The sequence below is a fragment of the Natator depressus genome, chromosome 1 (genome assembly GCF_965152275.1).
Source record: "Natator depressus isolate rNatDep1 chromosome 1, rNatDep2.hap1, whole genome shotgun sequence".
Taxonomy (NCBI): Eukaryota; Metazoa; Chordata; order Testudines; family Cheloniidae; genus Natator; species Natator depressus.
Window position 1 is genome coordinate 207785666 of NC_134234.1, and position 25855 is coordinate 207811520.

Here is a 25855-nt window from a genome sequence, read left to right on the forward strand (position 1 = left end):
CAGAGCGCATCCACAGTTGGTGCTCTAACATCGACAGTGAGAGCTATGCACTGTGGCTAGCTATCCCACTGTGCTACTCACCACCTTCTGTAACTAGGAGTTGTGGGAAAGTGGAGTGGATTGCAGTGCATCATGGGTGCAGGCTCAACATCCCATGATGCAGTTTTTTCAATTCCATCATTCCATGGGCTTCTGACTGCATTTCACTGCACTTTTCAATGGCCCCTGTTTACTGTGCACCCACCATCTCTGTCTGAAAGGATGGATCCTGCACTGCTCTCTACTGTTGTTGTCACTGTTATGAACACATCGTGGAGGGTCATGCAGTATATCATGAACTCCCAATCTGAAGAGGAATCAGAGGTGCCTGACCTGCAGTGTGCCGTGGAAAGAAACTGCACCAGATTACTTTTCTCATTCACGGAGCAGCTGCACACGGTGGACCATCACTTTTGGGCTTGGGAAACAAGCACCGACTGGTGGGATCGCATTGTTATGCAGGTCTGGGATGATGAGCAGTGGCTGCAGAACTTTCGGATTTGGAAAGCCACCTTCCTAGAATTGTGTGCAAAGCTTGTCCCAGCAAGGACACCAAACTGAGAGCTGCCCTCTCAGTGGAGAAGCACATGGCGATCGCTGTGTGGAACCTGGTGACTCCAGACTGCTACTGGTCAGTCACGAATCAGTTTGGAGTTGGAAAGTCCACTGTTGGGGCTGCATTAACTCACGTGTGCAGGGCCATTAATCACATCTTGTTATGAAGGACTGTGATTCTTGGCAATGTGTGTGAAATAGTGGATGGTTTAGCAGCAATGGGATTGCCTAACTGCAGCAAGGCGATAGATGACACGCATATCCTGGTTTTGGCCCTGAACCATCTTGCGACAGAGTACATCAATAGAAAGGGCTACTTCTCTATGGTATTGCAGGTGCTTGTGGTTCACCATGACCATTTCACTGATATCAACATGGAGTGGTCCAGGAAGGTTCATGATGCACTCATCTTCAGGAACACTGACCTATATAGAAAGCTGCAAGCAGGGACTTTCTTTCCAGGCCAGAAGATACAAATTGTGGATGTTGAAATGCCCGTAGTGATCCTGGGAGACCCAGTGTACCCCTTACTCCCGTGGCTCATGACATTGTACATGGGAAATCTGGACAGCAGCAAGAAGTGCTTCAACAATAGGCTCAGCGGGTGCAGAATGACTGTGGAATGTGCCTTTTGGCAGATTAAAAGCTCACTAGTGCTGCCTTTATGGCAGGTTAGACCAAAATGAGGAAAATATTCTGGTCATAGCAGCCTGCTGTGCACATAATATTTGTGAGGCTAAGGGTGAAAAGTTTCACCCAGGGTGGAGTGCGGAGGTGCATCACCTGGCTGCTGATTTTAAGCAGCCAGATACTAGGGCTATCAGAGGGGCACGACAGGGGGCTATTTGAATTAGAGAGGCTTTGAGGCACCATTTTGACAATGAGATCCAGGAATGTGTCTTTCTATACAGCACTTGCCATGTTTTGTTAACTTGCCACCTTGCATGAAAATTTTAATGATTTCTGACTGTGATTTGTACTCAAGAAATGATCAAATAGCCACTGTGTATTAATTCCAGCAGCAACCACCATATGTAAGAGACAAATAAAGATTGGTTATCTTTCAGAGAGCATGTTTTTATTAAATACGAATAGACAACACACACAAAAGAATTGGTGGGAAGGGAGATAAGAGTGCAGGGCAGTGTAGGCTCTCATAGCGGTGTATAAGTTCAGCTATCATTTTAGAAGCTGTCTGAAGGTTTAGACTGAATGGGGTACCAAAACAGGCCAGGAAGTTGCAAGGAATGTGTTGAAGGAGTTTGAGGAGGGCATGGAAAGCAGTTCTGTATTGGCTGCCACACAGGCAACTGCTGATCATAGAATATCAGGGTTGGAAGGGACCTCAGGAGGTCATCTAGTCCAACCCCCTGCTCAAAGCAGGACCAATCCCCAATTTTTGCCCCAGATCCCTAAATGGCCCCCTCAAGGATTGAACTCACAACCCTGAGTTTAGCAGGCCAATGCTCAAACCACTGAGCTATCCCTCCCCCTAGTGATAGTGGAGGGGGCAAAATGGCAGGGCCTCCCCTTGCCATTACAGCCACAGTCAGGTTTCTGGTGACTGTCAAGGCTGATTACGGCACACTGGGCAGTCACCCACCCTTAAGGCCAGCCCTGCCAGGGTTGGCCATAGGGAAAATGGCACCCTGGGTAAACTTGTATTTTGGCGCCCTGGCCCCCACTGCCTCCCACAGCCCCCCACCCATTGCCCCTGGCCCCTGATGCCTCCCCTGGACTTCCCACTCTCCCCATCTCCCCTGGCTCCCACTGCCTCCCACATGTCCTCACCCATTGCCCCTGTGCCCCCCCACTGCCTCCCACAGCTCCCCGTCCATTGCCCCTGGCCCCTGATGCCTCCCCTGGACTCCACTTCTCCCCATCTCCCCTTGCCCCTGCTGCTGCCCCCATTGCCCCTGTGGCCCCCCATCCTCTCTGGAATCCCCCCATCTCCCCTAGCTCCAACTACCTCCTCCCCCCACCCATCCACCTCAAGCCTCCTGCCGCCTAACCCAGTTGCCCAGCCTTCCCCCCTGATTCCCACTGCTTCTCCCATCCCTGCATCCATTCCCATCACCCCTGGCCCCTGCTGCCCGTGCCCCTCCCCCCAGCACGCCAGATAATCCCCCATCTCCCATGGGTTCTGCTGCCTTCCCCGGACTCCCATCCCATTCCCAGTGCCCCTGGGCCTCCCTTCCTCCCATCCCATTGCCCCAACTCCCCAAGCTCCCTTCGCTCACCCCAGGTAGTGGCACTCAGGCAAGCTAGCCCAGACATGTACCTGACCAGGTAACTGCGGCTGCCAGCCAGGAAGGGACAGAACTGCTTCCCCAGCCCAGTCTTGCTTCCTTGTTCTAGGCACCACCTAGTGGGGATCAGGTGTATTACTAGCTGCTGGTGCCTTTCCCAGGCATGTCTCAGCAGCTGCACTCCCAACTCCCACTCTGGCAGAAATGGGGGTGGGTGGGTGGGAGGACGTGACCCCTGGTGTTCCCCCCCCATGTGTCGCCTATGGGGGTCAGGGCAAGCGTGCATTAATTCTGTCTGAAGCATGATTAGGGACTTCAACTTGCTCCTCCATCACTTTTATTTGCTTCTGGCCCAATAGAATTCTTTCCTGGCTCTCCTTTCTGTCCAGCCTGCCTATCTTATGATTTTCTTTTAAAGTCCCTCTCCGCAACCTGCATTCTTGTTTTTCAGCCTCTGAGGATTGGAACACCTCTTGAAACATGTCATCCTTGCTCCTCTTTGATAGCTTCCTTATCTGACAGAGTCACTCTGCCGGTGTGTAGGGGGTTCCAGTGAAGGCCACATCTGCAGAAGCACAAGAAACAATAAACAGAAGCATGATTGTTAGTGCATGCACAGCATCAAATCATTATAGTAAAATGCACCCTTTTAAAAATATGAATCCATGTCTCTCGGCAAGGACACAGCTCAGTGAACGCCCTAAACATGGTAAGTTCAGCCTGGGGGGGGATTCTCAAGATGGGTCAAAGGGTCTCAGTCATTTTTTAAGGGGATCACTGTCAGTGCCCTGGGACAATATTGTAAATTCTGCCACCATTTTCCATAGACAGGGGTAATTGAAACCGATATCTCACTCCTGAGTGTAAGAAAGGATGCAAGGGTGCATCTCCTGCATGTGTGTGGCTTCAGAGTGGGTCCCTGTGCTGCTCACCTGTGTGCTGCTTTGGTTCCTGTACAAGTTATTGCCATTTGGAGTGGAAAAATTTCCTACAACAGGGGAAGGAACAAAGCATCTCTGCCAAGGAACCATTGGCAGAGGATTTGTGAGTACCTCCAGGAAAGTTTCCGAGAGATCTCTCTGGAGGACTCCCGTTAAATCTCAGTGTGCATCAACACACTGTTCTGCCACACTTCTCAGCTGCACAAAGGAATGTGAAGCACATGCAAACACAGTTAGTCTTGTACATTTCTATCCCTTCACCCACTCCACTACAGCACAAAGAACAGCACTACTTCATATAACTGAGCAGCAACAACTGAAAAAGATCACTTACCAGGGCTCTCCTCTCCTGCATCATGCGCACCAGAGATGGACTGCTAGGGCTGGCGAGACCCCTCAGGAGTGGAAAAGAGGTCCTGGCTGGCCATGTCACTAGACGACCCTGCTATGTGCTCCACATCATCCTCATACTCAACTTCCTCATCCACAACTTCATCCTCAGAGTTGAGTCCACAGTACACTGTCTCCAGCCCCACCAAAGTATCCACGGGGCTCTTGGTGGTGGAGGTGAGGTTGCCACCGAGGGTGGCCTCCAGCTCCTTATAGAAGTGGCAGGTCTTCAGAGCAGCACCAGAGTGATGGTTTCACTCTCTTGTCTTCAGGTATGCATGCCTCAGCTCCTTTATCTTTGCATGCCAGTGATGTGTGTCCTGTTCACAGCCCTTATCCAACATGCCATGAAAAATCTGACTGTAGGTATTGAAGTTCCTGCAGTTGGAACAGAGATGGGATTGCACAGCCTCCTCTCCCCACAGTGCCAGCAGATCCAACAACTCAGGTGTGATCCAAGCGGGAGAGCATTTGGTGCATAGAGCTGCCATGGCCAACTGGGAAGATGCGATATGAGCTGTCCATGTCGAGCAAACAGGAAGTGGAATTTCAAAAATTCCTGGGCTTGTAAAGGGGGAGGGGCAGAAGCCTGTGTACCTGGGTGGAGGGCAGCAGAGTTTGAACTGCTGACCAGAGCAGTCATATGGGCATTGTGTGGGACACCTCCTGGAGGCCATGTACAGCAACATACACTGACACTTTGTCAAGCTCTATGCTGCTCTCATCGAGGTGGTGGGGATTTTTTTTTGTTTTTTTTTGTCGGCAGAAGGAGCATTGCAGTGTGTACACCTCCACCATTTTGTTGACGAAAGCTGACTTTTGTGAACAAAGCTCTGTAGTGCAGACAAGGCCTTACTGTCCAGATGGATGTCTGCCACTCCTAGCTAGTGCTCCCGTGTCCTGCCTGGAGCACCCTGGCAGTTCATGGGAGTGTATGAATAGGAGTGCAGAGCTAGAGTTGGGAGCACTGACAAAATGGCAGGTGGTGTTAGGGGAATGGTAAAGTTCTGTTATATTCCCAGTGCCCGCAGCAGTGCCCAGGGGCAGTGTGTGTGTGAAGCATAACCTCACAAAACATGATCATTAGAAAGCTAGGAAATGTACAGGTGAGTATTTTCCCCTGGTTCTCAGAGGATCCTGTCTGTGGCAACCAACTTCCATGCTCTGGCAGGGGCTGAGGCTAAGCAACCCTAATTCATTAATGAAGTTTTGTTAATAATCTTCAAGGATTATTTTTTAGAAATGGATGGTAGTGGAGGAGCATGATTGAGGCACCTGGGATGGTAATGAAGTGGTTTCCTTGGCACACTGCTGCCCCTCAACTACTAGCTCCCTCTTCCAGCCCCTCCATGCTCCAGCAGGGCTGGTGGGGTCGCTTAGGTATGTCTGTGCTGGCGCTGGAAGGTGTAGTGTCCAGCACAGGCGGGCATACCCATGCTAGCTCTGGCTGAGCTGGCGTGCAGAAAATAGAGGTGTCACTGCAGCAGCACGGGCAGCGGAAAAGGCTAGCCACACTGAGAATGATCCTGTCTGAGACCAGAGGTAAGTACTTGGGCGGTTAGCTCCTCCCACAGCTCACGCCAGCGAGCATGGGTAGTCTGCTCGGCTGGAAAGTACACCTCCAGCTCTGGTATAGCTGTACCCTGAGAGGAGGGAAGCGGATATGGCTTTAGGCTGTGAGGGGTGCTTTAGTTTCCCTACCTTACCTCAGGTCCCAGTGCATGTGGAAAGAGCTCTGCACAACCTTGTACCCAGGAGTGGGTGAAGGGGAATCCCTGAGCCCCTTCCTCAGGTCAGGGAGAAGTGAGTGGGGAAGGAGTTCAGGACTTCCCTTCCAGCCAGAAAAGGGATTTCTTAGCCCTAACTCTAACTCTCTGCCTTGCTCAGAATCCCCTGGAGATATGCAGTGGCAGCTGTTGTAGGAGCAGCAGTGATCTGTATGCTATGTATAACCTGTATACTCAAAAGGTCTGTTACATTCCCCCCAACCCCTTTTGTCTCCTCTCCCTCTTTGAATACCTGTGAAGTGGCTTTCCCCCTCCCCTCCTTCCTGGAATGCTTGTGGGGTAAATGGGCTGCTTAAACAGCTGAAAGATCAGAAGAGCTCCCAGGTAGACAAGGTGTCTGGGACTCTAATTAGGCAGTGATCACACACCCAATGCATGGACACTGCCGGAGGTGGAGTGTGACCAACCAGAGGCGGCCAATTCATCTCTAGTCACAGGCCATGAGGAGCAGGTCCTTAAAAGGGGAAGGGGCCATGTGCTCAGGAGTGCACTCACAAGCTTGTAACTCCCGTGAAGGCCCTTGGCCCGGACTGTCTGGCCAGTGGTTCGCTGCGTGGCATTCCGTCGTGCCTCGGGAAGACTTACTTTCATCACACCATCCATCGCTGCGCTGTGGGACACTTACCTTGAAGGATCCTGACATCTCCAGTGCCGTGCCTGTCCTGGGAGCGTGAGTATGCGAGTGTGACCCCACCTTTTCTTTTGAGCTTAGCTATCAGAATAATAAACGTGCTGCTTTCTGCCAAACTCTGGTGGGTCATTAGTCCTCCCTAAGCTTACTAGTTGGCCCAGTTTTGGGTTACATTAATGGTGGAGAATGTCGGCAGCTTGGCGGAGGATTTGACCAAAGAGTAGGGGTCCCCTGGTGCCCCCCCAGTGGTCTCTTGGGTGGGTCCTGCTCGAGTCTGCATGAAAAAGTGGTAGGCTAGCAACCCACTGCAGGGCGAAAAGGATGCCATTGTTGAGTGCTGGTATAGGGCAAGGGAGAAAATTGGGTGTAAATCCCCTGGTGCCCCCAATAGCTTCTTGAGCGGGTCCAGCTTGAGTCTGTGGAAAAGGTGGTAGGCTAGCAACCCACTGCAGGGAGAAAAGGATGCTGCCACTAAGTATGCCATTGTGGGGCAAGGGGAAGGAACAGGCGAAGCAGCCCAAGCAAGAAGACACCCCGCCTTGGGGAGCAGCACCGCCACCCGGGGTGTTGTTAGAATGGCTCCAAAAGAAAGGGGCAGACCCCGAGATGCCAGGGGCGGTTCCACCTGGGAGTACAATTCATGAGTTGGAGAAGGAACAAGATATGTGGAAGGTGCAGGCTCTGACTGCTAGCGCCCAGCCGTCTTCCCTCTCTGTAGCCGCAGTACAGGTGGCGGCAGCAGAGGAGTACTGGGAGCAGGTGGAAGTAGAGAATGCCGCTCTGAGCCAGGCAGTTACCTGCCTGAAAGATATGGGCCTGGAGGCATCTGCCCAGGAGAACAGCATCCAGGAGGCTTAGTCAGCCCAGGTCGCCACCGTTGGGGTGAAAGCCCAGGGCGGTGCGGGACCATATGATGATTGGGATGGGGATATCTGGTATGATCCAGATCCCCCGGATCCGGATCCCGGATGGCCGGACCCCAGACACCGTGTTGCAGCAGTCTGAAGGGTGGTCCGAAACTATGGGCCTGTGCCTGCAGGGGGCGGGGCAGCCCCAAGTACTGGACACACTGTGGCAGAGACTGAGTTGACTCTCGCGCAAGCAATAGAGTTAGCAAAAACCCTGGAGGGAAAATGGGTACACTGCGGACAACTCAAACAAGCAGGGTCTGTCGTGGTGGGAGCACTGTGCTAATTTGTTTCTAAGCTTCTGTCTTTCAGCCTCTGAACCAGAACATCTGGAGAGCTGGTACCAGCTGAAGAGCGATACAAATACCATGGTTATAGTGTCGCGACAAAGTCTGTGTTGCATGTTCTGTGTTGCATGTTCTGTTTCTTTCTCTGGTGGGTGTCCTGTGCTAGCACTGGGTCCAGAAAGAAAGGGGATACTACACTAGACAGGGTAAATGCCTTTTCCTCTCTCTATTTCTCCCCTCTCCAACCAAATTATCAATCACATATACCTCTGTCCAAAAGACTTTGGTCCCCAGTGCACCAGGTTTATTTTTTGTTAGGTTCTCTAATCATTTTGTTGTTGATTTTTGTTATTGATACATTTGTATTGTTAGTTACATTTTCTTGTATTGTTAATTCCACACTTTCCTCTATGCACCCTGGTTCTACTTCCCCAAGCCCTGAAGGGTAGTTCATGGGCCCCCATAACCTGTAAGATCTTGGCCCGTGATTGTAGGGCCCCATCTTTCAGGTGTTGGATTTGTTCCTCTCCTCCTTACCTCCGACCCCAACTGTTAGTAATAGGGGATTCTGCAACATTTTAGCAACTAAATGTTAGTTTAAGTCCAAATCAGTTTAACCTTGCATGACAGCTATGGTACTCCTACAAATCTTGACCTCAGTGACTTTTATTGTTTGATGGCTATTGCAGCATCAAACTTGTTTGTCAATGTACCCAATTATTGTAATGGTGATGGTTTCATTGTATTCCCAATTATTATTATTATGATTGTTTGCATTTGTGTTTATGTTATATCTGGTGTTTAGTCAGTTGTAATGGTTTAGTTATATTCACCTGGTTATGATTATTTGGTTTGTTTGCAACAGATCACCTGTGCCCTACAATGACAACAACTACTGTAATGATCATAGATCATAGATCAAGGGGCAGAGTGTTGTAGGAGCAGCAGTGATTTGTATGCTATGTATAACCTGTATACTCAAAAGGTCTGTTACATTCCCTCCCCCTCTCCCCCCGCCTTTTGTCTCCTCTCCCTCTTTGAATACCTGTGAAGTGGCTTTCCCTCTCCCACTCCCTCCTGGAATGCTTGTGGGATGAATGGGCTGCTTAAACAACTGGAAGATCAGAAAAGCTCCCAGGTAGACAAGGTGTCTGGAACTCTAATTAGGCAGCGATCACACACCCAATGCATGGACACTGCCAGAGGTGGAGTGTGACCAACCAGACGCGGCCAAGTCATCTCTAGTTGCAGGCCATGAGGAGCAGGTCCATAAAAGGGGAAGGGGCCATGCGCTCAGGAGCGCACTCACAAGCTTGTACCTCCCATGAAGGCCCTTTGCCCGGACTGTCTGGTCAGTGGTTCCCCACATTGCATTCCATAGTACCTCAGGAAGACTTACCTTCATTGCACCATCCATTGCTGCACTGTGAGACACTTACCTTGAAGGATCCTGACATCTCCAGTGCTGTGCCTGTCCTGGGAGCGTGAGTATGCAAGTGTGAGTGTGACCGCGCCTTTTCTTTTGAGCTTAGCTATCAGAAAAATAAACATGCTGCTTTCTGCCAAACTCTGGTGGGTCATTAGTCCTCCCTAAGCTTACTAGCTGGCCCAGTTTTGAGTAACAGCAGCTGCACACTTCAGCTGCACACTTCAACTTTAAACTAGGTTCACCGGGGGAGGGTAACCTAAGCCCTGAGGTAAGTGGGGAAGTGGGATACTGGGAGGAAAAACAAGGAGGAGGGTGAAAAAAGGGGGGGCTCCTGATTCATACTGAGAAAGTAGGGCAATCGGCTAGTTATCTTAGGTGCATGCACACGAATGTAAGAAGCCTGGGAAACAAGCAGGAAGAATTGGAAGTCCTGGCACAGTCAAAGAACTATGATGTGATTGAATAACAGAGACTTGGTGGGGTAGCTCACATGATTGGAGCACTGTCATGGATGGGTATAAACTGTTCAGGAAGGACAGGCAGGGGAGGAAAGATGGAGGAGTTACACTGTATGTAAGAGAGTGGTATTATTGCTCAGAGCTCCAGTATGAAACTGGAGAAAAGCCTGTTGAGAGTCTTTGGGTTAAGTTTAGAAGCAAGAGCAACAAGGGTGGTGTCATGGTGGGCGTGTGTTGTAGATCACCAGACCAGGAGGATAAGGTAGACCAGGCTTTCTTCAGACAATTAACTGAATCTTCCAGAACACAGGCCCTGGTTCTAATGGGGGACTTCAATCACCCTGATATCTGCTGGGAGAGCAATAGAGCAGTGCACAGACAATCCAGGAAGTTTTTGGAGAGTGCTGGGGACAAATTCCTGGTGCAACTACTGGAGGAACCAACCAAGGGCCGTTCTCCTCTTGACCTGCTGCTTACAAAGAGGGAAGAATTGGTAGGGGAAGTAGAAGTGAGTAGCAACCTGGGCAGCAGTGACCATGAGATGGTCGAATTCAGGATCCTCACAAAATGAAGAAAGGAGAGTAGCAAAATATGGACCCTGGACTTCAGAAAAGAAGTTAGCTTGTGCAGTAACGATGGTTCTTTGAGAATCATCTACCTGCAGTATCTCAAAGGGATTTTGTAAGGTTGTTGAGCACAATACAGGAGAAGCTGGGTTAAATTCTATGTCCTGTGATATACAGTAGGTCAGAGTAGATAATCTAATGGTTCCTATTGGCCTTAAGAATCTAGAGAGGATCGCATAGTTAATGTTTTTTTTTTAAATTTTCAAAGTTTTCTGCATTTAATTTTCCAGTTTATATTTAAAAGAAACTATTTAAAGTCACTTTTTTCCTGATTTTTAACTGTAAATTTTAAGACTGCCTTAACCAAAGTTCTATTGTTTGATTCTAATTAGACTTGTCTAGTTGGGTCAGAAATTACCTTTGAAGCCTAAGGAAGCGGGTTGCTGACAACTCTTTGGGAAACGGGCTGCAGGTTTTACAATACAGGGCATTGCCCCCCGCTGCAAGGTAGAAAGAAAGGGGTGACCCTCACAAGAGGCATTCTGCAAAGGTCCAGACTTCATTGTGGCACTAGTAAGAGCAGAGGTGGGGAGTGCCAGGAACTGAACTTGCATGTATACTACATAATTAAAAAGAAACAAAAACAAACCCAAAAAGACAATAAAGGGAATTCACTGAAATGGTCAGTAAAGCCTAGAACCTGATCAAAGGCAGCTAATGCCCAAGCCAAATGTATCAATACTGAGCTTCCGAACTTCAGCCCCTCCTGTATTCTAATCCTAGTTTCCACTGCCTTCCCCAGCTCTGCCAATGCCCCTCAGTCCTCACCTTCAGCCCCTTCTGCTATTGTTGCCCTAGCCTAGCCACACATGCAGCTCCACCAATGTGTCTCAGTGGTGACCTCACTCCAGTCACTGCTATTTGTGCTGGTGGGGTTTTGTGCTGGGAGATGACGAAGATGCCATTCAATGGAGTCAGCATTTAAAATGGGTCATTACAGAGAAACATCAGAGACTTCACTTCTAAAGATAGAGCCTCACGCTGAGTAAAACAATGCCTTAAAACCTATCATTTCAGAACATGCCCTCTCACCACAATAACCCCTCTACCATCAACATCCCCTTGTGCATGAGAGGCATTGTCCTCAGCCCCAGCCCCTCAGCTCTCCAAGCCTGAGCTTTAGGTTACTTTCCCAGGCAGTGGCAGATAGGCCAGAATTTAGCTGTATCCCTTTTTAAGAGTTAGATGTGACATTGCACTCCATATGTTTATGGAAATATGCTTATGAGTGTAAACATAATGAAACTGGAATATGCTTTATACAAAAGGTTTCTTATAAGGTATCATTACAAAGCTTAGGATCTACTGAGTGTGTTCCTCCTATTTGTTTGCATGTATTATTTCTATGTCTGGAGTTAGGAGAATAAGATATAAACTTGTTTTACTGATGTAAACATGTTAAGTGGAAGCCATTAAGGGTGCTTCAGAATCAATGAACTGTGAATGGGTTTGTTTACCTGCACGTCTCCTATGTACATGTCTTCCAGCTACTAGGCTATGAAGAAGGAGGTCTTACAGTGACATGTGATCATGTCACCTGAACTGGAATCCATCTTAAACCTGGTGCTTTTCCATTTAGAAGGAGAGAGGTAAAAGATTCCTGCCTTGTGCCAAAGCTATAAAAGGAGGTGGAACAGAACAAAGGAGGCTGCCAGTCATCAGAAATCCCTGAGTTACCACCTGAGCTGGAACAAGGGAAAGGATTGGGCCCAGACTAGGAAGGGTCTAGTCTGTGAAAGAAGCTCATTGGAACATCTCTGAGGGTGAGATTTACCTGTATTCAGTTTCTTAAATGTATTAGGCTTAGACTTGTGTGTTTTGTTTTATTTTGCTTGGTAACTTACTTTGTTCTCATAGAATCATAGAATATCAGGGTTGGAAGGGACCTCAGGAGGTCATCTAGTCCAACCCCCTGCTCAAAGCAGGACCAATCCCCAACTAAATTATCCCTGCCAGGGCTTTGTCAAGCCTGACCTTAAAAACTTCAAAGGAAGGAGATTCCACCACTTCCCTAGGTAACGTATTCCAGTGCTTCACCACCCTCCTGGTGAAAAAGTTTTTCCTAATATCCAACCTGAACCTCCCCCACTGCAACTTGAGACCATTACTCCTCGTTCTGTCATCTGCTACCACTGAGAACAGTCAAGATCCATCCTCTTTGGAACCCCCTTTCAGGTAGTTGAAAGCAGCTATCCAATCCCCCCTCATTCTTCTCGTCCGCAGACTAAACAATCCCAGTTCCCTCAGCCTCTCCTCATAAGTCATGTGTTCCAGTCCCCTAAACATTTTTGTTGTCCTCCGCTGGATGCTTTCCAATTTTTTCACATCCTTCTTGTAGTGTGGGGCCCAAAACTGGACACAGTACTCCAGATGAGGCCTCACCAATGTCGAATACAGGGGAATGATCACGTCCCTCGATCTGCTGGCAGTTCTCCTACTTATACAGCATTTTGATGCCATTGGCCTTCTTAGCAACAAGGGCACACTGCTGCCTAGCCATTCGGTTCCTAGTCTGTAGTGGTGCATGGGATTCTTCTGTCCTAAGTGCAGGACTCTGCACTTGTCCTTGTTGAACCTCCTCAGATTTCTTTTGGCCCAAGCCTCTAATTTCTCTAGGGCCCTCTGTATCCTATCCCTATCCTCCAGCGTATCTACCACTCCTCCCAGTTTAGTGTCATCTGAAAACTTGTTGAGGGTGCAGTCCATGCCATCCTCCAGATCATTAATGAAGATATTGAACAAAACCAGCCCCAGGACCAACCCTTGGGGCACTCTGCTTGATACCAGCTACCAACTAGACATGGAGCCATTGATCACTACCCGTTGAGCCCGACGATCTAGCCAGCTTTCTGTCCACCTTATAGTCCATTCATCCAGCCCATACTTCTTTAACTTGCTGGCAAGAATACTGTGAGAGACCATGTCAAAAGCTTTGCTAAAGTCAAGGAATAACATGTCCACTGCTTTTCCCTCATCCACAGAGCCAGTTATCTCGTCATAGAAGACAATTAGATTAGTCAGGTATGACTTGCCCTTGGTGAATCCATGCTGACTGTTCCTGATCACTTTCCTTTCCTCTAAGTGCTTCAGAATTGATTCCTTGAGGACCTGCTCCATGATTTTTCCAGGGACTGAGGTGAGGCTGACTGGCCTGTAGTTCCCTGGATCCTCCTCCTTCCCTTTTTTAAAGATGGGCACTACATTAGCCTTTTTCCAGTCATCCAGGACCTCCCCCGATCGCCATGAGGTTTCAAAGACAATGGCCAATGGTTCTGCAATCACATCCACCAACTCCTTTAGCAGTCTCGGATGCAGCACATCCAGCCCCATGAAGTATGGGCTGGATGAATGTACTATAAGGTGGGTAGAAAGTTGGCTAGATTGTCGGGCTCAATGGGTAGTGATCAATGGCTCCATGTCTAGTTGGCAGCCGGTGTCAAGTGGAGTGCCCCAGGGGTCGGTCCTGGGGCCGGTTTTGTTCAATATCTTCATAAATGATCTGGAGGATGGTGTGGATTGCACTCTTAGCAAATTTGCGGATGATACTAAACTGGGAGGAGTGGTAGATAGGATACAGAGGGACCTAGACAAATTGGAGGATTGGGCCAAAAGAAACCTGATGAGGTTCAATAAGGATAAGTGCAGGGTCCTGCACTTAGGACGGAAGAACCCAATGCACAGCTACAGACTAGGGACCGAATGGCTTGGCAGCAGTTCTGCGGAAAAGGACCTAGGGGTTACAGTGGACGAGAAGCTGGATATGAGTCAGCAGTGTGCCCTTGTTGCCAAGAAGGCCAATGGCATTTTGGGATGTATAAGTAGGGGCATAGCGAGCAGATCGAGGGACGTGATCGTTCCCCTCTATTCGACATTGGTGAGGCCTCATCTGGAGTACTGTGTCCAGTTTTGGGCCCCACACTACAAGAAGGATGTGGATAAATTGGAGAGAGTCCAGCGAAGGGCAACAAAAATGATTAGGGGTCCGGGTGGGGAAAGTGACCTGGATGCAGGGAGCCCTGACTTTGCCCCCCCCCAGAGCCCCCGAGGGGTGCGCAGAGGAGCAGTGTTTGAAGGGGTGAGTGAGCGGCAATGCCAGGCATTCCATGCATCCAGGTCAGTTTCCCCACGTGGGTGCAGGATTGGGGATGCAATGGTTAGGGGCACAGGAGGGGGTACAGTGTAGGGGTTAGGAGCGCAAGAGGGGGCGGGGAGCCTCAAAAGCCCACAATGGCCAGGGGCAATGTGGGGGGGCACTGTGCCCACAGGAACCAGGGTGTGTGTGTGTGCCAAAATACAAGTTTGCCCAGGGTGCCATTTTCCCTCAGGCCAGCCCTGCTGAGAGTGAAGCCCCACATGTCTCCTCGCTATGCCGCAGACCCCTCTCTCTTTCATTCTCTTGCTCTGTTTCTCCTTCACCCACGCACTCATGCCATCCCTTTGATGCTGACTCAGTGGAATGGAAAGTCTATACCCTCTGCTTAGACCGGACACCAGGCACTGTTTTTGCTGAACAGGAGGAAAAACACCTTGCGCTTTAACTGTAATGTATTCTCCAACCTCTCCTCCTCTCCTTTCTTCTCTCTGTTACCCACTTCTCTGTTTCCCAATTCCTCCCTCCTGATCACTCCGCTGACAAAAAACAGAGAGAGAAAGAGATCCTCCAGCAGAGGAGAATTGTGCCCCTGAGTCACCCTGTGCTCCCTGACCCCAGGGAGAGGCCCCGCCCACTCCGGTTAGTGGGGGATGTGTGCACAGAAGGGAGCACAGTCAGAAGTCACCAGAGAGGACAAATGCATGATTAAGTCAGATAGAGCCAAAACCAGTGGGTGCTGGAAAGTGTGAGCCATAAAAGGAGGGATTCTCTGAGGTGACAAGGGGGCCCCATGTGTGACAGGGATGGGAATCTATGAATCTCACCATGCAAAGTTCAGTTCTGTTCTCCCTGAACTTCTCAGCACCTACATGGGAGCTGGGAGAAGCTCCCACGTCACAGGACCTGAAGTTGGGTCTCCCCAAAACTAGATAGAGAGGGATCATTCCCGCCCTGGGATGCAGTGTCTTGCCATGCAACCCCAAAAGCATAGCAACCTTTTCTGCAGCCAATATGCAGCCTCCTCCCTCAGCTCCTCCTGGCCATCTCCCTTCCAGTGTGGTCCTGGGTTTTGGATCTACTACTACATTTGTCCTGGCTGAAACTCACTTTATTTCCCGGCTCCATCTTCCACGGGAGCTGGAACAATTCGTGTAGCCATTGAATCAAACTGTATATGATGGGAACCACTTCAAGCCAGGGAGTGTGGCAGTATCCCCAGCACCCCTAGTTCCAGCACCTGTGCCATCTCTAGTCTTTCTTAGTCCCTTTGGGTTATTTGCCTGTCCTTCCTGTTGTTTGCAGCTCCTCATTTAGTGTCCCCCTGTGAATTGGAAATACAGAAAAAGCCTATATTTGAGAAAGTAAAAGAAAAAATGGAAAGAGGAACAAGGCATTTTGAAAAGACTAAAACAATTAATTGACAGAAACAGTGAGAGGCGGAAAGATCAAACCAAAAAAGGTAAGAGATGAAAGAAAAACATGAAGGGCACTTGCTGGGAAGTGTCTTCTACAAATTTTCCGCTGTCTGGGTAGAAGCGAAACTGTGAAGAAAACAACAGAAACCCAGAGAGAGAATTTCCACTAAAAGATGCTTAGAACACGATCTCTGACTCCTTCTTCCTCTGTCTCCATCTCTTTCTGCACGTGCCTCAGTCTGATGCTGGTTTCTTGGCTGTGACGCATCTTCTCAGCGCTGTGAGGAAATTAGCTGCCCACCCGCATTATAAGGGCATCTAGGGAAAGGCTTTGATCAGAACGAGAGAGATAGTGAGCGAGAGAGCAAGTGAACGAGAGAACCTGACGACCCACTCACCTGCCCCCTCCTTTGTCCAGTCCATGCCTTGTTCTCACTCGTCCCTTGAAGCTTTGGATCCATTCTGGTGATGAACTGAGTGTGGAGACACATCCCCTTTGTCTCCTTGATGCCACCATGACATTGGCATTCATGCCACTGTCTCTCGCCCTCATGCTGCTGGTGACCAATGGTAAGGGGGGCTGAGTATTTTTGGTGGTGGAGGGTAGTTGCACTGGGGACATTTGGGGTTTACTTGGTCCACAGGATTTTAGCAATTCAAAGCTGAACCCTTGGCAGATCTTGCTTTCCTGACCCTTCAGTGTTCCCCTTATCCCGATATTGCTCCCCAGCCCTCTTCCATTCTCCTCGGCAGGGTCCTCTCAGGACAGGAGAAAAATGTCTCCACCCCCATTTCTAAACCTCCCCCCGGCTCAGTTCTCTATCTTGTTGCAGCCAGCAGTACTTCCCCTGGAGCAGCAAAGGAGCAGAGGGGGGAGCAGAGGGTGTGGGCCAAAGTGGGGGACCTGGTTGTGCTCCCCTGTCACCTGAGTCCTCAGGAGCTGCAGAGCAGCTGGAAGCAGCTGTATGAGAAGACAGCCGTCCGCTGGGAGCGGCATGGGGAAAGGTAATGCAGGCTGTGAGGGGGTGGTGGTGCTGTGCTTTTTGATTCCTTTCCTATTTCTTCACCTTTCCCTCATTCTTTCTTCTCCTCTTCCACAGTCTTTGATTCCCATCCTCTCCCCTGATGTGCTCTTTCTCCCTCTCGCTGCCTTTCTTCCCCGCTCTTTCTCTGCTCCTTTCCCCATCCTCTCCCTCTCCTAGCACTAACTCATTTCCCCCTGCCCATATCCCCAGCTCCCACAAAGAGCCCCACATGGTGCTGGAGGTGGAGTACAGTGGTCTTCTGAAGACAGCCCGATCCATGATGCCCCGAGCCTCAGTCAGGGAAACCAGCTTCCGCCAGGGGGACTTCTCCCTCTGGATTGAGCCACTGCTGAATGATGATGCAGGCCATTACGAGGCACTGGTGAGATATGGCAAGGAGACTCGGCGCTGCCAGCTGGAGCTGGGCATGGTGACAGGTACGAGAAGTTGGAGCCCAACAGGGATCCCTGGAACAGCAGGGTATTGTCAGTTAGGACCAAAAGTTCTGGGAGGGGAGCCCAGGACTGGAACAGCAGGTTAGAAAATGAGAAGCAGCCTCTTGAGATTAGTCAACTCCCCTGTCTTCATGCCATGGGATGAGAGCTGCAGAGAGGGAAATCTCTAGGTAATAAACACAAGGAAAATGGGGAGACAAGGACAGGTTGATTGTCCCTTCAAAGCCCTGCAGAGAGGGGCTGGGAGCTCCAAAGCGGGGATGGTTTTAGGGCTCCCCTGTGACATTAACTTCTCTTTTCCCTTCTTCTCCGCAGTGACTGTCAATCCCCCAGGCCTGCTGGTGGAAACGGAGCCTCTCTTGCTACTCTGTAACTCCAGTCATCCGGCTAAGCTTGTGGGGATGCGCTGGTTCCATAATGGCAGCCTGGTCCCCGTCTCCGGCAGGTTCCGTTCCCGCTATGGGGCTCTATCCATCTCTAGGCCAACTGTGAGTGATTCAGGGCCCTGGCGCTGCGAACTCACATACTCAAATGATGAGAGAGTTTCTGCCACATTCAACCTTCAAATTCTAGGTAACTCTGGCTTCCGACTCACCCTCTCAGCTCCCAGAGATCTCTGGCCTCTCACAATAGCCTCCTCCTCTCCAACTCCCGCCCTATCATGAGTAGCCTCCTTGGATCTCTTTGCTTCCCTCCCTGCTTTCCCAGTCATGGCTTCCCTCTGTCCCAGCATCCCCTCCCCACAGGGGGTGGTAACCTCCCCTTCTGTTGCAGTTCTGTGGACCTCATACAATCTAATGTTGCCCTACACTCTTTGTTTCCTCCAGGTTTTGCTGGCCCAGCCTCTCCTGTAGTCTATGCTGCAGTAGGATCTGCCACCAACCTTCCCTGCCTCCTGAACCGAGACCCTAGTGCCTCCGGCATTCTAGGGGTGTCAGCCCACTGGAGCCGTCTTGCAGGAGGGGATCTGGAAATACGGGGCATCTCCAGGAATGGGAGCAATGGGAGCTTCACCCTCCATCTCCCTGAGGTGGGACCAGGGGATGCTGGGCAATACTGCTGTGCTGTCTCTATCCATGGCACGACCATCACTAGGGACGTGACCTTGGCAGTGATGACAGGTGAGCAAGGGAAGCCCAGAGGATGCCAAGGGGACTCTTTCCCTCCAGTGGCTTTCACTGGCTTGGAGAAAATCTCCTTGCACACCAATGTGGTGAGTTTGGGATGTTCTCAGCCTGTCCAGCCTCCCCATGGGGAGAGACCCTGTGTCTCAGCTCAGGCATTTAGCTGCACAGGAGTGGAGTCTCTCTTTCCACAGGATGCTGTGCCATAGGGAGGTTTCTCATGATGGTTCCATTATTTTTCTTTTAGAAATCTGCCTTAAAGTAGGAAAATGAAAGAGAGAGAGAGAGAGAAGGGGGAAGCCAGGGAGTCAATGAGAGAAGGTGTGTGAGAGGGAGAGAGTGAAAAAGGAGGAACGTGACAGAGAGAGGAAGGAGGTGCTGCAGGGGTGAGGCAGGAAGAGGCTCTACTTTTTTTGCTGAGGGTATTTCTGTTTCCCTCCCCCACAGTCACCCCAAGCATCAAAGGGCCAGTCGCTGAAGGCTCTCGTCTGCTGCTTATCTGCAGCCTCACCCACCCCAGGGGGCACGAGCACTTTCAGTGGAGGCAGCTGAGCTCAGGCCTCAGCAATGGGAGCTCATTTGAGGCCACTCCCAGGAGCCCAGGGGTCCAGCGCTACTATCTGGGTTCCACCCTGGAACTGACCCATGTGTCCCAGGAGGATATTGGCACCTGGGAGTGCAGTGTTCATAGCTCAGAAGGGAGGCTGGGAGCTGTGGAATATGAGCTGTATATTACAGGTACCGTCTCCCCTGTGCCCCATTTCCTCCACCCCACCCCACTTCCATCTCCCTGTGCCCCAAGACTTCTGCTCCACTTGACCCACTTGACCAGCCAACATTTTCCAAACCACATCCACACCCCGAACTAGTCCCAACCCGCCCCCCCCCCCCCCCCGTTTCACCCTCCTTTCTAACTGTGATTTCCCCTTACAGGTGCCCAGCTCTCTGGTCCTCATACCATTCTGGATGGGCAGGTCTCTTTTGGCCTTATCCTTGTCCTCTTCCTCCTGCTTGTGGCTTCCATCCTGGCTTTGGTCCTGCGGAACCAAAGGGTGAGTCAGTCCATTGCCCTGTCTATGTCCATCCGTCTTCTCTCTCAAAGGCCATTCATTCCTCCTTGGGCAGAGCTGTCAAAGAAGTGTCTGAGTAGCATGACAAAGGGAGAGTGAATGGGAGAGCTGAGAGGGAAGAACCAGGGGGGAAAGGGCTGTGATTGAGCTCATCTAAGCCTGACAGCCCTGCCTCAAGTTGGGGCTGTGTGTGCAGGGCAAAGAGGCTACATTGGGTAACCTGCCAGCTCTGCCTGGTCGTATGCAGTATGTACTGGGAATATAGGAACTGCCAGGCTGGATCAGCCAGGTGGACCTGCTAGCCAAGTGCCCTGTCTCTGACAGTGGCCAAGTGCCAGATACCTCAGAGGAAGGGGCAAAATACCCTCTAGTGGACAATTATAGAATAACCTGCCCACGGAGGAAGTTTTCTCTTAACTCCTGTCAGTCTGAGGTCCTCTTGTGCCTTAAAGGATGAGGGTTTATGTCCCTTCCAAACTATTGTGGTTATACTTTTTCTTTTTCATAATCTGATCTAATGTAATTGTGAATGTAGATTCATAGATTCCAAGGCCAGAAGGGACCATTGTGATCATCAGTCTGACCTCCTGTATAACGCAGGCCATAGAACTTCCCAAGATACTTCCTGAAGCAGATCTTTTAGAAAAACATCCAATCTTGATTTAAAAATTGCCAGTGATGGAGAATCCACCACGACCCTTAGTAAATTGTTCCAGTGTATGTAAATGCCCAATACCTTTTTGAATCTTGCTAAGCTCTTGGCCTCCACATTATCCTGGGGCAGTGAGTTCCAGGGGCTCATTATGCAAGGTGTAAAAACTGTTCCCTTTTATCCATTTTGAAATTGCAGCCTTTCAATTTTACTGATCATCTCTTTGTTCTGTGCTATAATAAATTCATCCTGACTGACTTTCTCACCCAGTTAGAATTTTGTTTACCTCTAGTATGTCCCTTCTTATTTCTCTTGTCTCTGAACAAAACAAACACCTTCTCTTTTCACACAGAAATCTTTCAAGGCCTTACATCGTTTTCATCACTCATATCTGAATCCCCTCTGTTTTACTATGACTTTTTATAGAGAGGGTAGCCGGAGATGAACACAGTGTTCCAGATGAGGTCATCTCACTAATTTACATAGCGGCATGGGAATAGCGACATGGGAATAGCTCACATTTTGTTGGCTTTTTAACTACTGCTACCTGGTGAGCAGAGATCTTCAATTATACAATAACGTCTAGGTCTTTTTCCCTAAGTGGTTATGGTTCATTTAAAACCTAATAATTTGTTGGAGTTCAGATGATTGCTTTCAATGTGCATTACCTTGCATTTGCCTATACCAGCAGTCCCCAAACTATTGAGGGTCGCACACTCACCTTACCCTGTCTGCCCCCAGGAGCTGGGGCCAGGAGTGGGGCTGTGGCTGGGGCGGGGGGACACAGACAGGGGTAAGGGGGCCAAGACTGGGGCCACAGTTGGGGGTGGGCCTGAGGCTGGGAGTGGGGCCATGGCCAGGGGCCGAGGCTGGGAGTGGAGCCATGCTGAGGCTGGGGATGGGGCCAGGTACAGGTCCATGAGTGGGACCAGAGCAGAGCTGGGGGCAGGGAAGGGCTGGGTGGTGCTCCCTCCCTAAAGCCCTAGGGGCTGGTCCAGGCCCTGCCGTGCCCCCCCTGGACTTTCCTCCACACCATAGGCGGCAGGTATAATAGACTGGGGAAGGCTGTGCTTCCACAAACAGCCCCGATTGTGGCCCCGCTCATGCTCCAGCCTGAGGCCCCCTCCTGCTTGCCCTTCCCCCTTGGTCTCAGCCCAGGCAGGCTGCTCCTTTTCCAGGGAGCTTGGTGGGGCTGTGACTAGGGCGGCTGTGACTTGAGGTGACTTTTGACTGGGGCTGCACGGCACTGGGGGGAGCCCCGGTGCCGGGGCTGCAGTGCCCAGCACTCTGGGGCTGGGGGCGCTGGAGCTGCATCACCCAGTGCTGGGGGGCGGGGGGGTGGGGGGGACTGTGTGCTGCCCACCTGGTGCTCTGGGCTTGTGGGGGGGGGCGCCATCCGTCCAGTGCTCCAGGACTGGGGGGTGGGGGGACGCGCAATGCCCTCCCACCCAGTGCTCCAGGGCTGGAGGTGCTTGGGGAGCCTGGGGCCGGGGTGGGAGGGACTAGAGGTCATGCAGGGGGGGGGCTCTGGGCTTTGGTGGGGGAAGGGGCTGAGAGGGGCAGGGCCTCAGGTGGAAGGGATGGGCCTGGCCAGGGGCTAGCCTCCCGAAGCCCATGGTTCACCCACTGCCCATGCTCCGCGCCCCCCTAGGGGACGCACCCCACATTTTGGGGACCTCTGGTCTACACTGAGTTTCATCTGCCATTGCGATGTCCATTCATCTAGCTTTGATTCATAGGTTCATAGATTCCAAGGCCAGAAGGGACCATTGTCATAATCTAGTCTGACCTCGTGTATAACACAGGCCATAGAACTTCCCCAGCCTAATTCCTGTTTGGACTAGAGCAGATCTTTTAGAAAAAAAAATCCAATCTTGATTTTAAAATTGCCCATGACGGAGAATCTACTACAACTCTGTGCTAGCTCTCACAGTCTTCTCCAGTGTTTGTTTAACTTAAATAATGTTGTGCTATATGCATATTTTGCTACTTCACTGCTCATCCCCTTTTCCAGACTAGGTAAATTTTTAAAATCACTGAAGGACCCAGGATCTTAAGTCCCCTTTTCAAAAGTGATTTAGGTACTTAGGAAACTAAGGCTTATTGCACTTCAATGGGCCTTAAGTGCATAAAAATTGCCAAGTTGCTTCTGACAATGAGACTTCCAGGCTCCTAAGTAGGGTTCGTTGAAAATTTGGTTTTTGACTACATTAAATTTTTTGCAAAAAAGTTCCTTTTTCAAAAACTTTTGACTTGTCACTGAGAACCCAAAATCCAAAATTTGGATTTGGACATGTCAGAAGTGTGCCTCATGGGAGTTGTTGTTTGGGTACCTCATGCCCCCATTCTTCTCTATGGGACAAGTTCTGCAACCAGACTACATCTTCCATAATGCACCATGGCTGTAGAACTCCCATGATGTACCACAGTGGCTCAACAAGAGGAGAGATGTAGACTGACCAGGGTGCCTGGCTCATAAAGGAGAATGTGAGCATGGGGCATCCAAGCCACAAATCCCATGAGTCACTGTGTGTTTGGCCAAAAATGTTTAGGTTTTAATTTCTACCAAGAAGTCAAAATTTTCTGTGGGGGATGCCCCCATTTTCTGGCCGGCTGTACTCCTAAGTCTTTTAGGCACTTAAAAAAATTGTACACGTATAAACATGGTAAACACCTGTCCTAGTACAGAACCTTGCGGCACACTACTATTAACCTTTACCCATGATGAAAATGTATTATTTATTCCTGCTTTCTCTCTGTTCGCCGGTTTCTGATCCATGATAAAACTTAACCTTTCACACCATGTTACTTAATTCCTTAACAGCATCTCAGAAGGGACTTTGTCAAAGTCTTCTGAAATCCCCCCCCAAAATCATGACAACTGGGTCATTCTTTATTCACAATATTGCTGATGCATTCAGAGAATTCTAATAGATTAGAGTGGCATGATTTTCCTTTGCAGACACTAATTTGTAGCTATCAGATCATGTTCTTCTAAGGTTTTTATAGTGCTCTAATTATTGTTTCAACTAATTTTCCTGTTCTTCAGTAATTTTCTTGCTACAGCTTTTCTGGGGCTAGGTCAGACTCACTGATGTGTAATTATCAGGATCAATGTACAACATTTGTCAATGTACACTTGCTGATTTTAATGAGGCTTCATATTCTTGTTAGCAGCCTCAGACCCAGGTTCCATCCCCTCCTGGTGACTTGTCGCTCTTTTAATTTATCAGTTTTTTCCAGGATCTGCTTTTTTCAGACTTCAACCTCTCGCAGTGCCTCAGCTTTGGCACCACTAAAGAGCAGGTCTTTGTTAGGTGTCCCCCCAACATCCTCAGTGGCAAAGACTCACGCAAGGAAATCACATTTCTTCAGGGCAAACTACTTACATTGCAAATTCCTCCTCTAATTGCTCCCCTAGTGGTCCAGGGGACCCAATTATTCTCTCATAGACTTCTTGATTTTTCTATACTTTACGGGGCTATGTCTACACTATCATGGTAAGTCAACCTACGTTACACAAGTCAAGCTACGTGAATAACTAAGCTGGAGTTGATGTACCTTAGATCGAGTTACCATGGGGTCTACATTGCTGGGGGTCAACAGGAGAAACTCTCCCATCGACTTACGTTATTCTTGTCATCAGGGGTAGAGTAGAGTTGACTGGAGAGTGATCTGCTGTCGATTTGGCGGGTCTTCACTAGACCCACTAAATTGACTGCCAGTGGATTGATCTCAGAGCGTTGATCCCAGATATAGTGTAGATGTAGCCTGGTTCTCAAACTCTTCAATACCACAACCTCTTTTTCTATAATGGGGACCGCTCCCATCTAGTAGGGATATCCCTCCCAATTCGCAATATAGAAAGGACAAGCCCCTGTCCCCTGTTCATCAACCACCTGGAGGTCACAAACCTCAAACTAAGAACCCATGGTACACTTGAAGAGTAACATCCCAGAGTGTACTTCAACAGAGGTGACGCTGTGAACCTTTCAATACTATTAGAGCTATGTAGCCACAGGATAGTGCTCCTGAGTGTATTTTGAATGATTCAAGGTCTGGAAAACCTGTCTCACCATGAGAAACTCAAGAAGCTCAATCTATTTAGTTTATCCAAGAGAAGTTAATAGGTGAATAGATCACCGGCTACAAGTATCTACAAAGGGAAGAGATTTCTGATACTAGACAGCTCTTTAATCTAGCAGAAAAAGTCATAGTAAGGTCCAATGTGTAGGAGTTGAAGCTAGATAAATACAGATTAGAAATAAGGTGCAAACTTTTAGCAGCAACTGTAATTAACCATTGGAACAATTTACCAAGGGTTACGGTGGATTCTTCATCACTTGGAGTCTTTCAATCAAGACTGGATGTCTTTCTGAAAGAAACACTTTAACTCAACCAGAAGTTATGGGCTTGATGCAGAAACTCCTGGGTGGGTTCTCTGGGTGGGTTTACACAGGAGGTTAGACTAGATCATCATAATGGCTCTTTGTGGCCTTAAAATCTATGAAAGCAGCCATGTTAAAGGCATAACTCAACTGCACGCAGCATAGTATCAAGCCAGTATTCTCTACAGGAAAGGGAACATGACTGTGGAGCATGACTCCTGGGTTCTTCTCTCAGCTCTAGGAGATGACTGGGGTATAGTAGTTACAGCAAAGGAAACTGAGAGTCAGGTTTCCTGAATCCTATTTTTGGTTGTGAGAAAGAAGGGTGTAGTGGGTTAGAGCAGGAAGAATTAGAAATCAGGACTCTCAGGGTTCTCTCTGTGACGTTCTAGGCCTCTGAGGGATAAGACCTACGGTGGCTGTTCAGACCCAGGGTCCAGATGTAACCATCATGCTGGGGCAGGATGGAGCCCATGCTAGGTCCATTCCCCAATCATCTCTTCTTTTTCCCTTTCAGATATTCTCCCCAGCCTTCCCAGCACTGGAGCGGGTGGTTACCGCCCCCACACCAGGGAATGCAGGGAAGGATGAAGGCCAGGAAGGGAAGAGCCTGCAGACAGAGTGCTGATGGAAGAGAAGGCACAAAGATCAATTGGAATGGCAAGAACTTCAATGGGAAAACAAGACTGTGTTACACAGCCGGGGGATGGGAACCATGCAGACTTGTCCAGAGGGCATGGAGGTCACATGGACACAGCATGGGTACCATGCCACTGCAGAGGAGGTGGGAGTCATATGACAAAAAGGAGATGGGAGTCACTTGGGTGCAGGAAGGTTGTGTGTGTGTGGAGGGGGGGGGGGGCTGTTGTACTGGTTTCTGAGCTTCCTTTTTGAAGCTGAAGGACTCCAGTGTCCATAACCTGCTTCACTTCCACTTGTTTCTCTCTCACTCCCTTGTTCTTTCTCTTTCACACCCTCTGCCCTCTGTCTCCCTCTCTCAGCCTTGCTCCTTCCTTGGAGGGGCGTGAGTGGCCTTTAGCAGATGGGGAGATTGGCAGAGACCTGGCTTCCCTTTGCCCACAGGGAATTTAACTCCCCGCTGCTGACTTCCCTCTCTGTATCCCATAAGCACCCTGCTCCGGCACACATTCGCTGGCACAGCAGATCCTTCAGCCAGAGATATTGCATAGTTGAGTTTGTTATAGTTTATTAGCACTCAGAAGAAAATGTCCTTCAATAAACCCCCCCCCCCCCCCCGGAAACCCTTTGGTCTCTGTGTGCATTTGGGGTGAAATGGGCCTGTCTAGCACATTGTTTGCATCTGGTTGTCTGT

General features: G+C 49.7%; 1 protein-coding gene across 1 annotated transcript; it reads left to right on the forward strand.

The window, feature by feature from the left end:
• Positions 1 to 16323: 16323 nt before the first annotated feature.
• On the forward strand, positions 16324 to 25165 carry LAG3 (lymphocyte activating 3). The gene is made up of 8 exons (XM_074947981.1): positions 16324 to 16378; positions 16642 to 16813; positions 17044 to 17270; positions 17604 to 17861; positions 18116 to 18409; positions 18860 to 19150; positions 19346 to 19464; positions 25040 to 25165. Exons 1-8 carry the CDS (start codon positions 16324 to 16326, stop codon positions 25148 to 25150), a joined length of 1527 nt encoding a protein of 508 aa, XP_074804082.1. The 3' UTR covers positions 25151 to 25165.
• Positions 25166 to 25855: the final 690 nt, after the last annotated feature.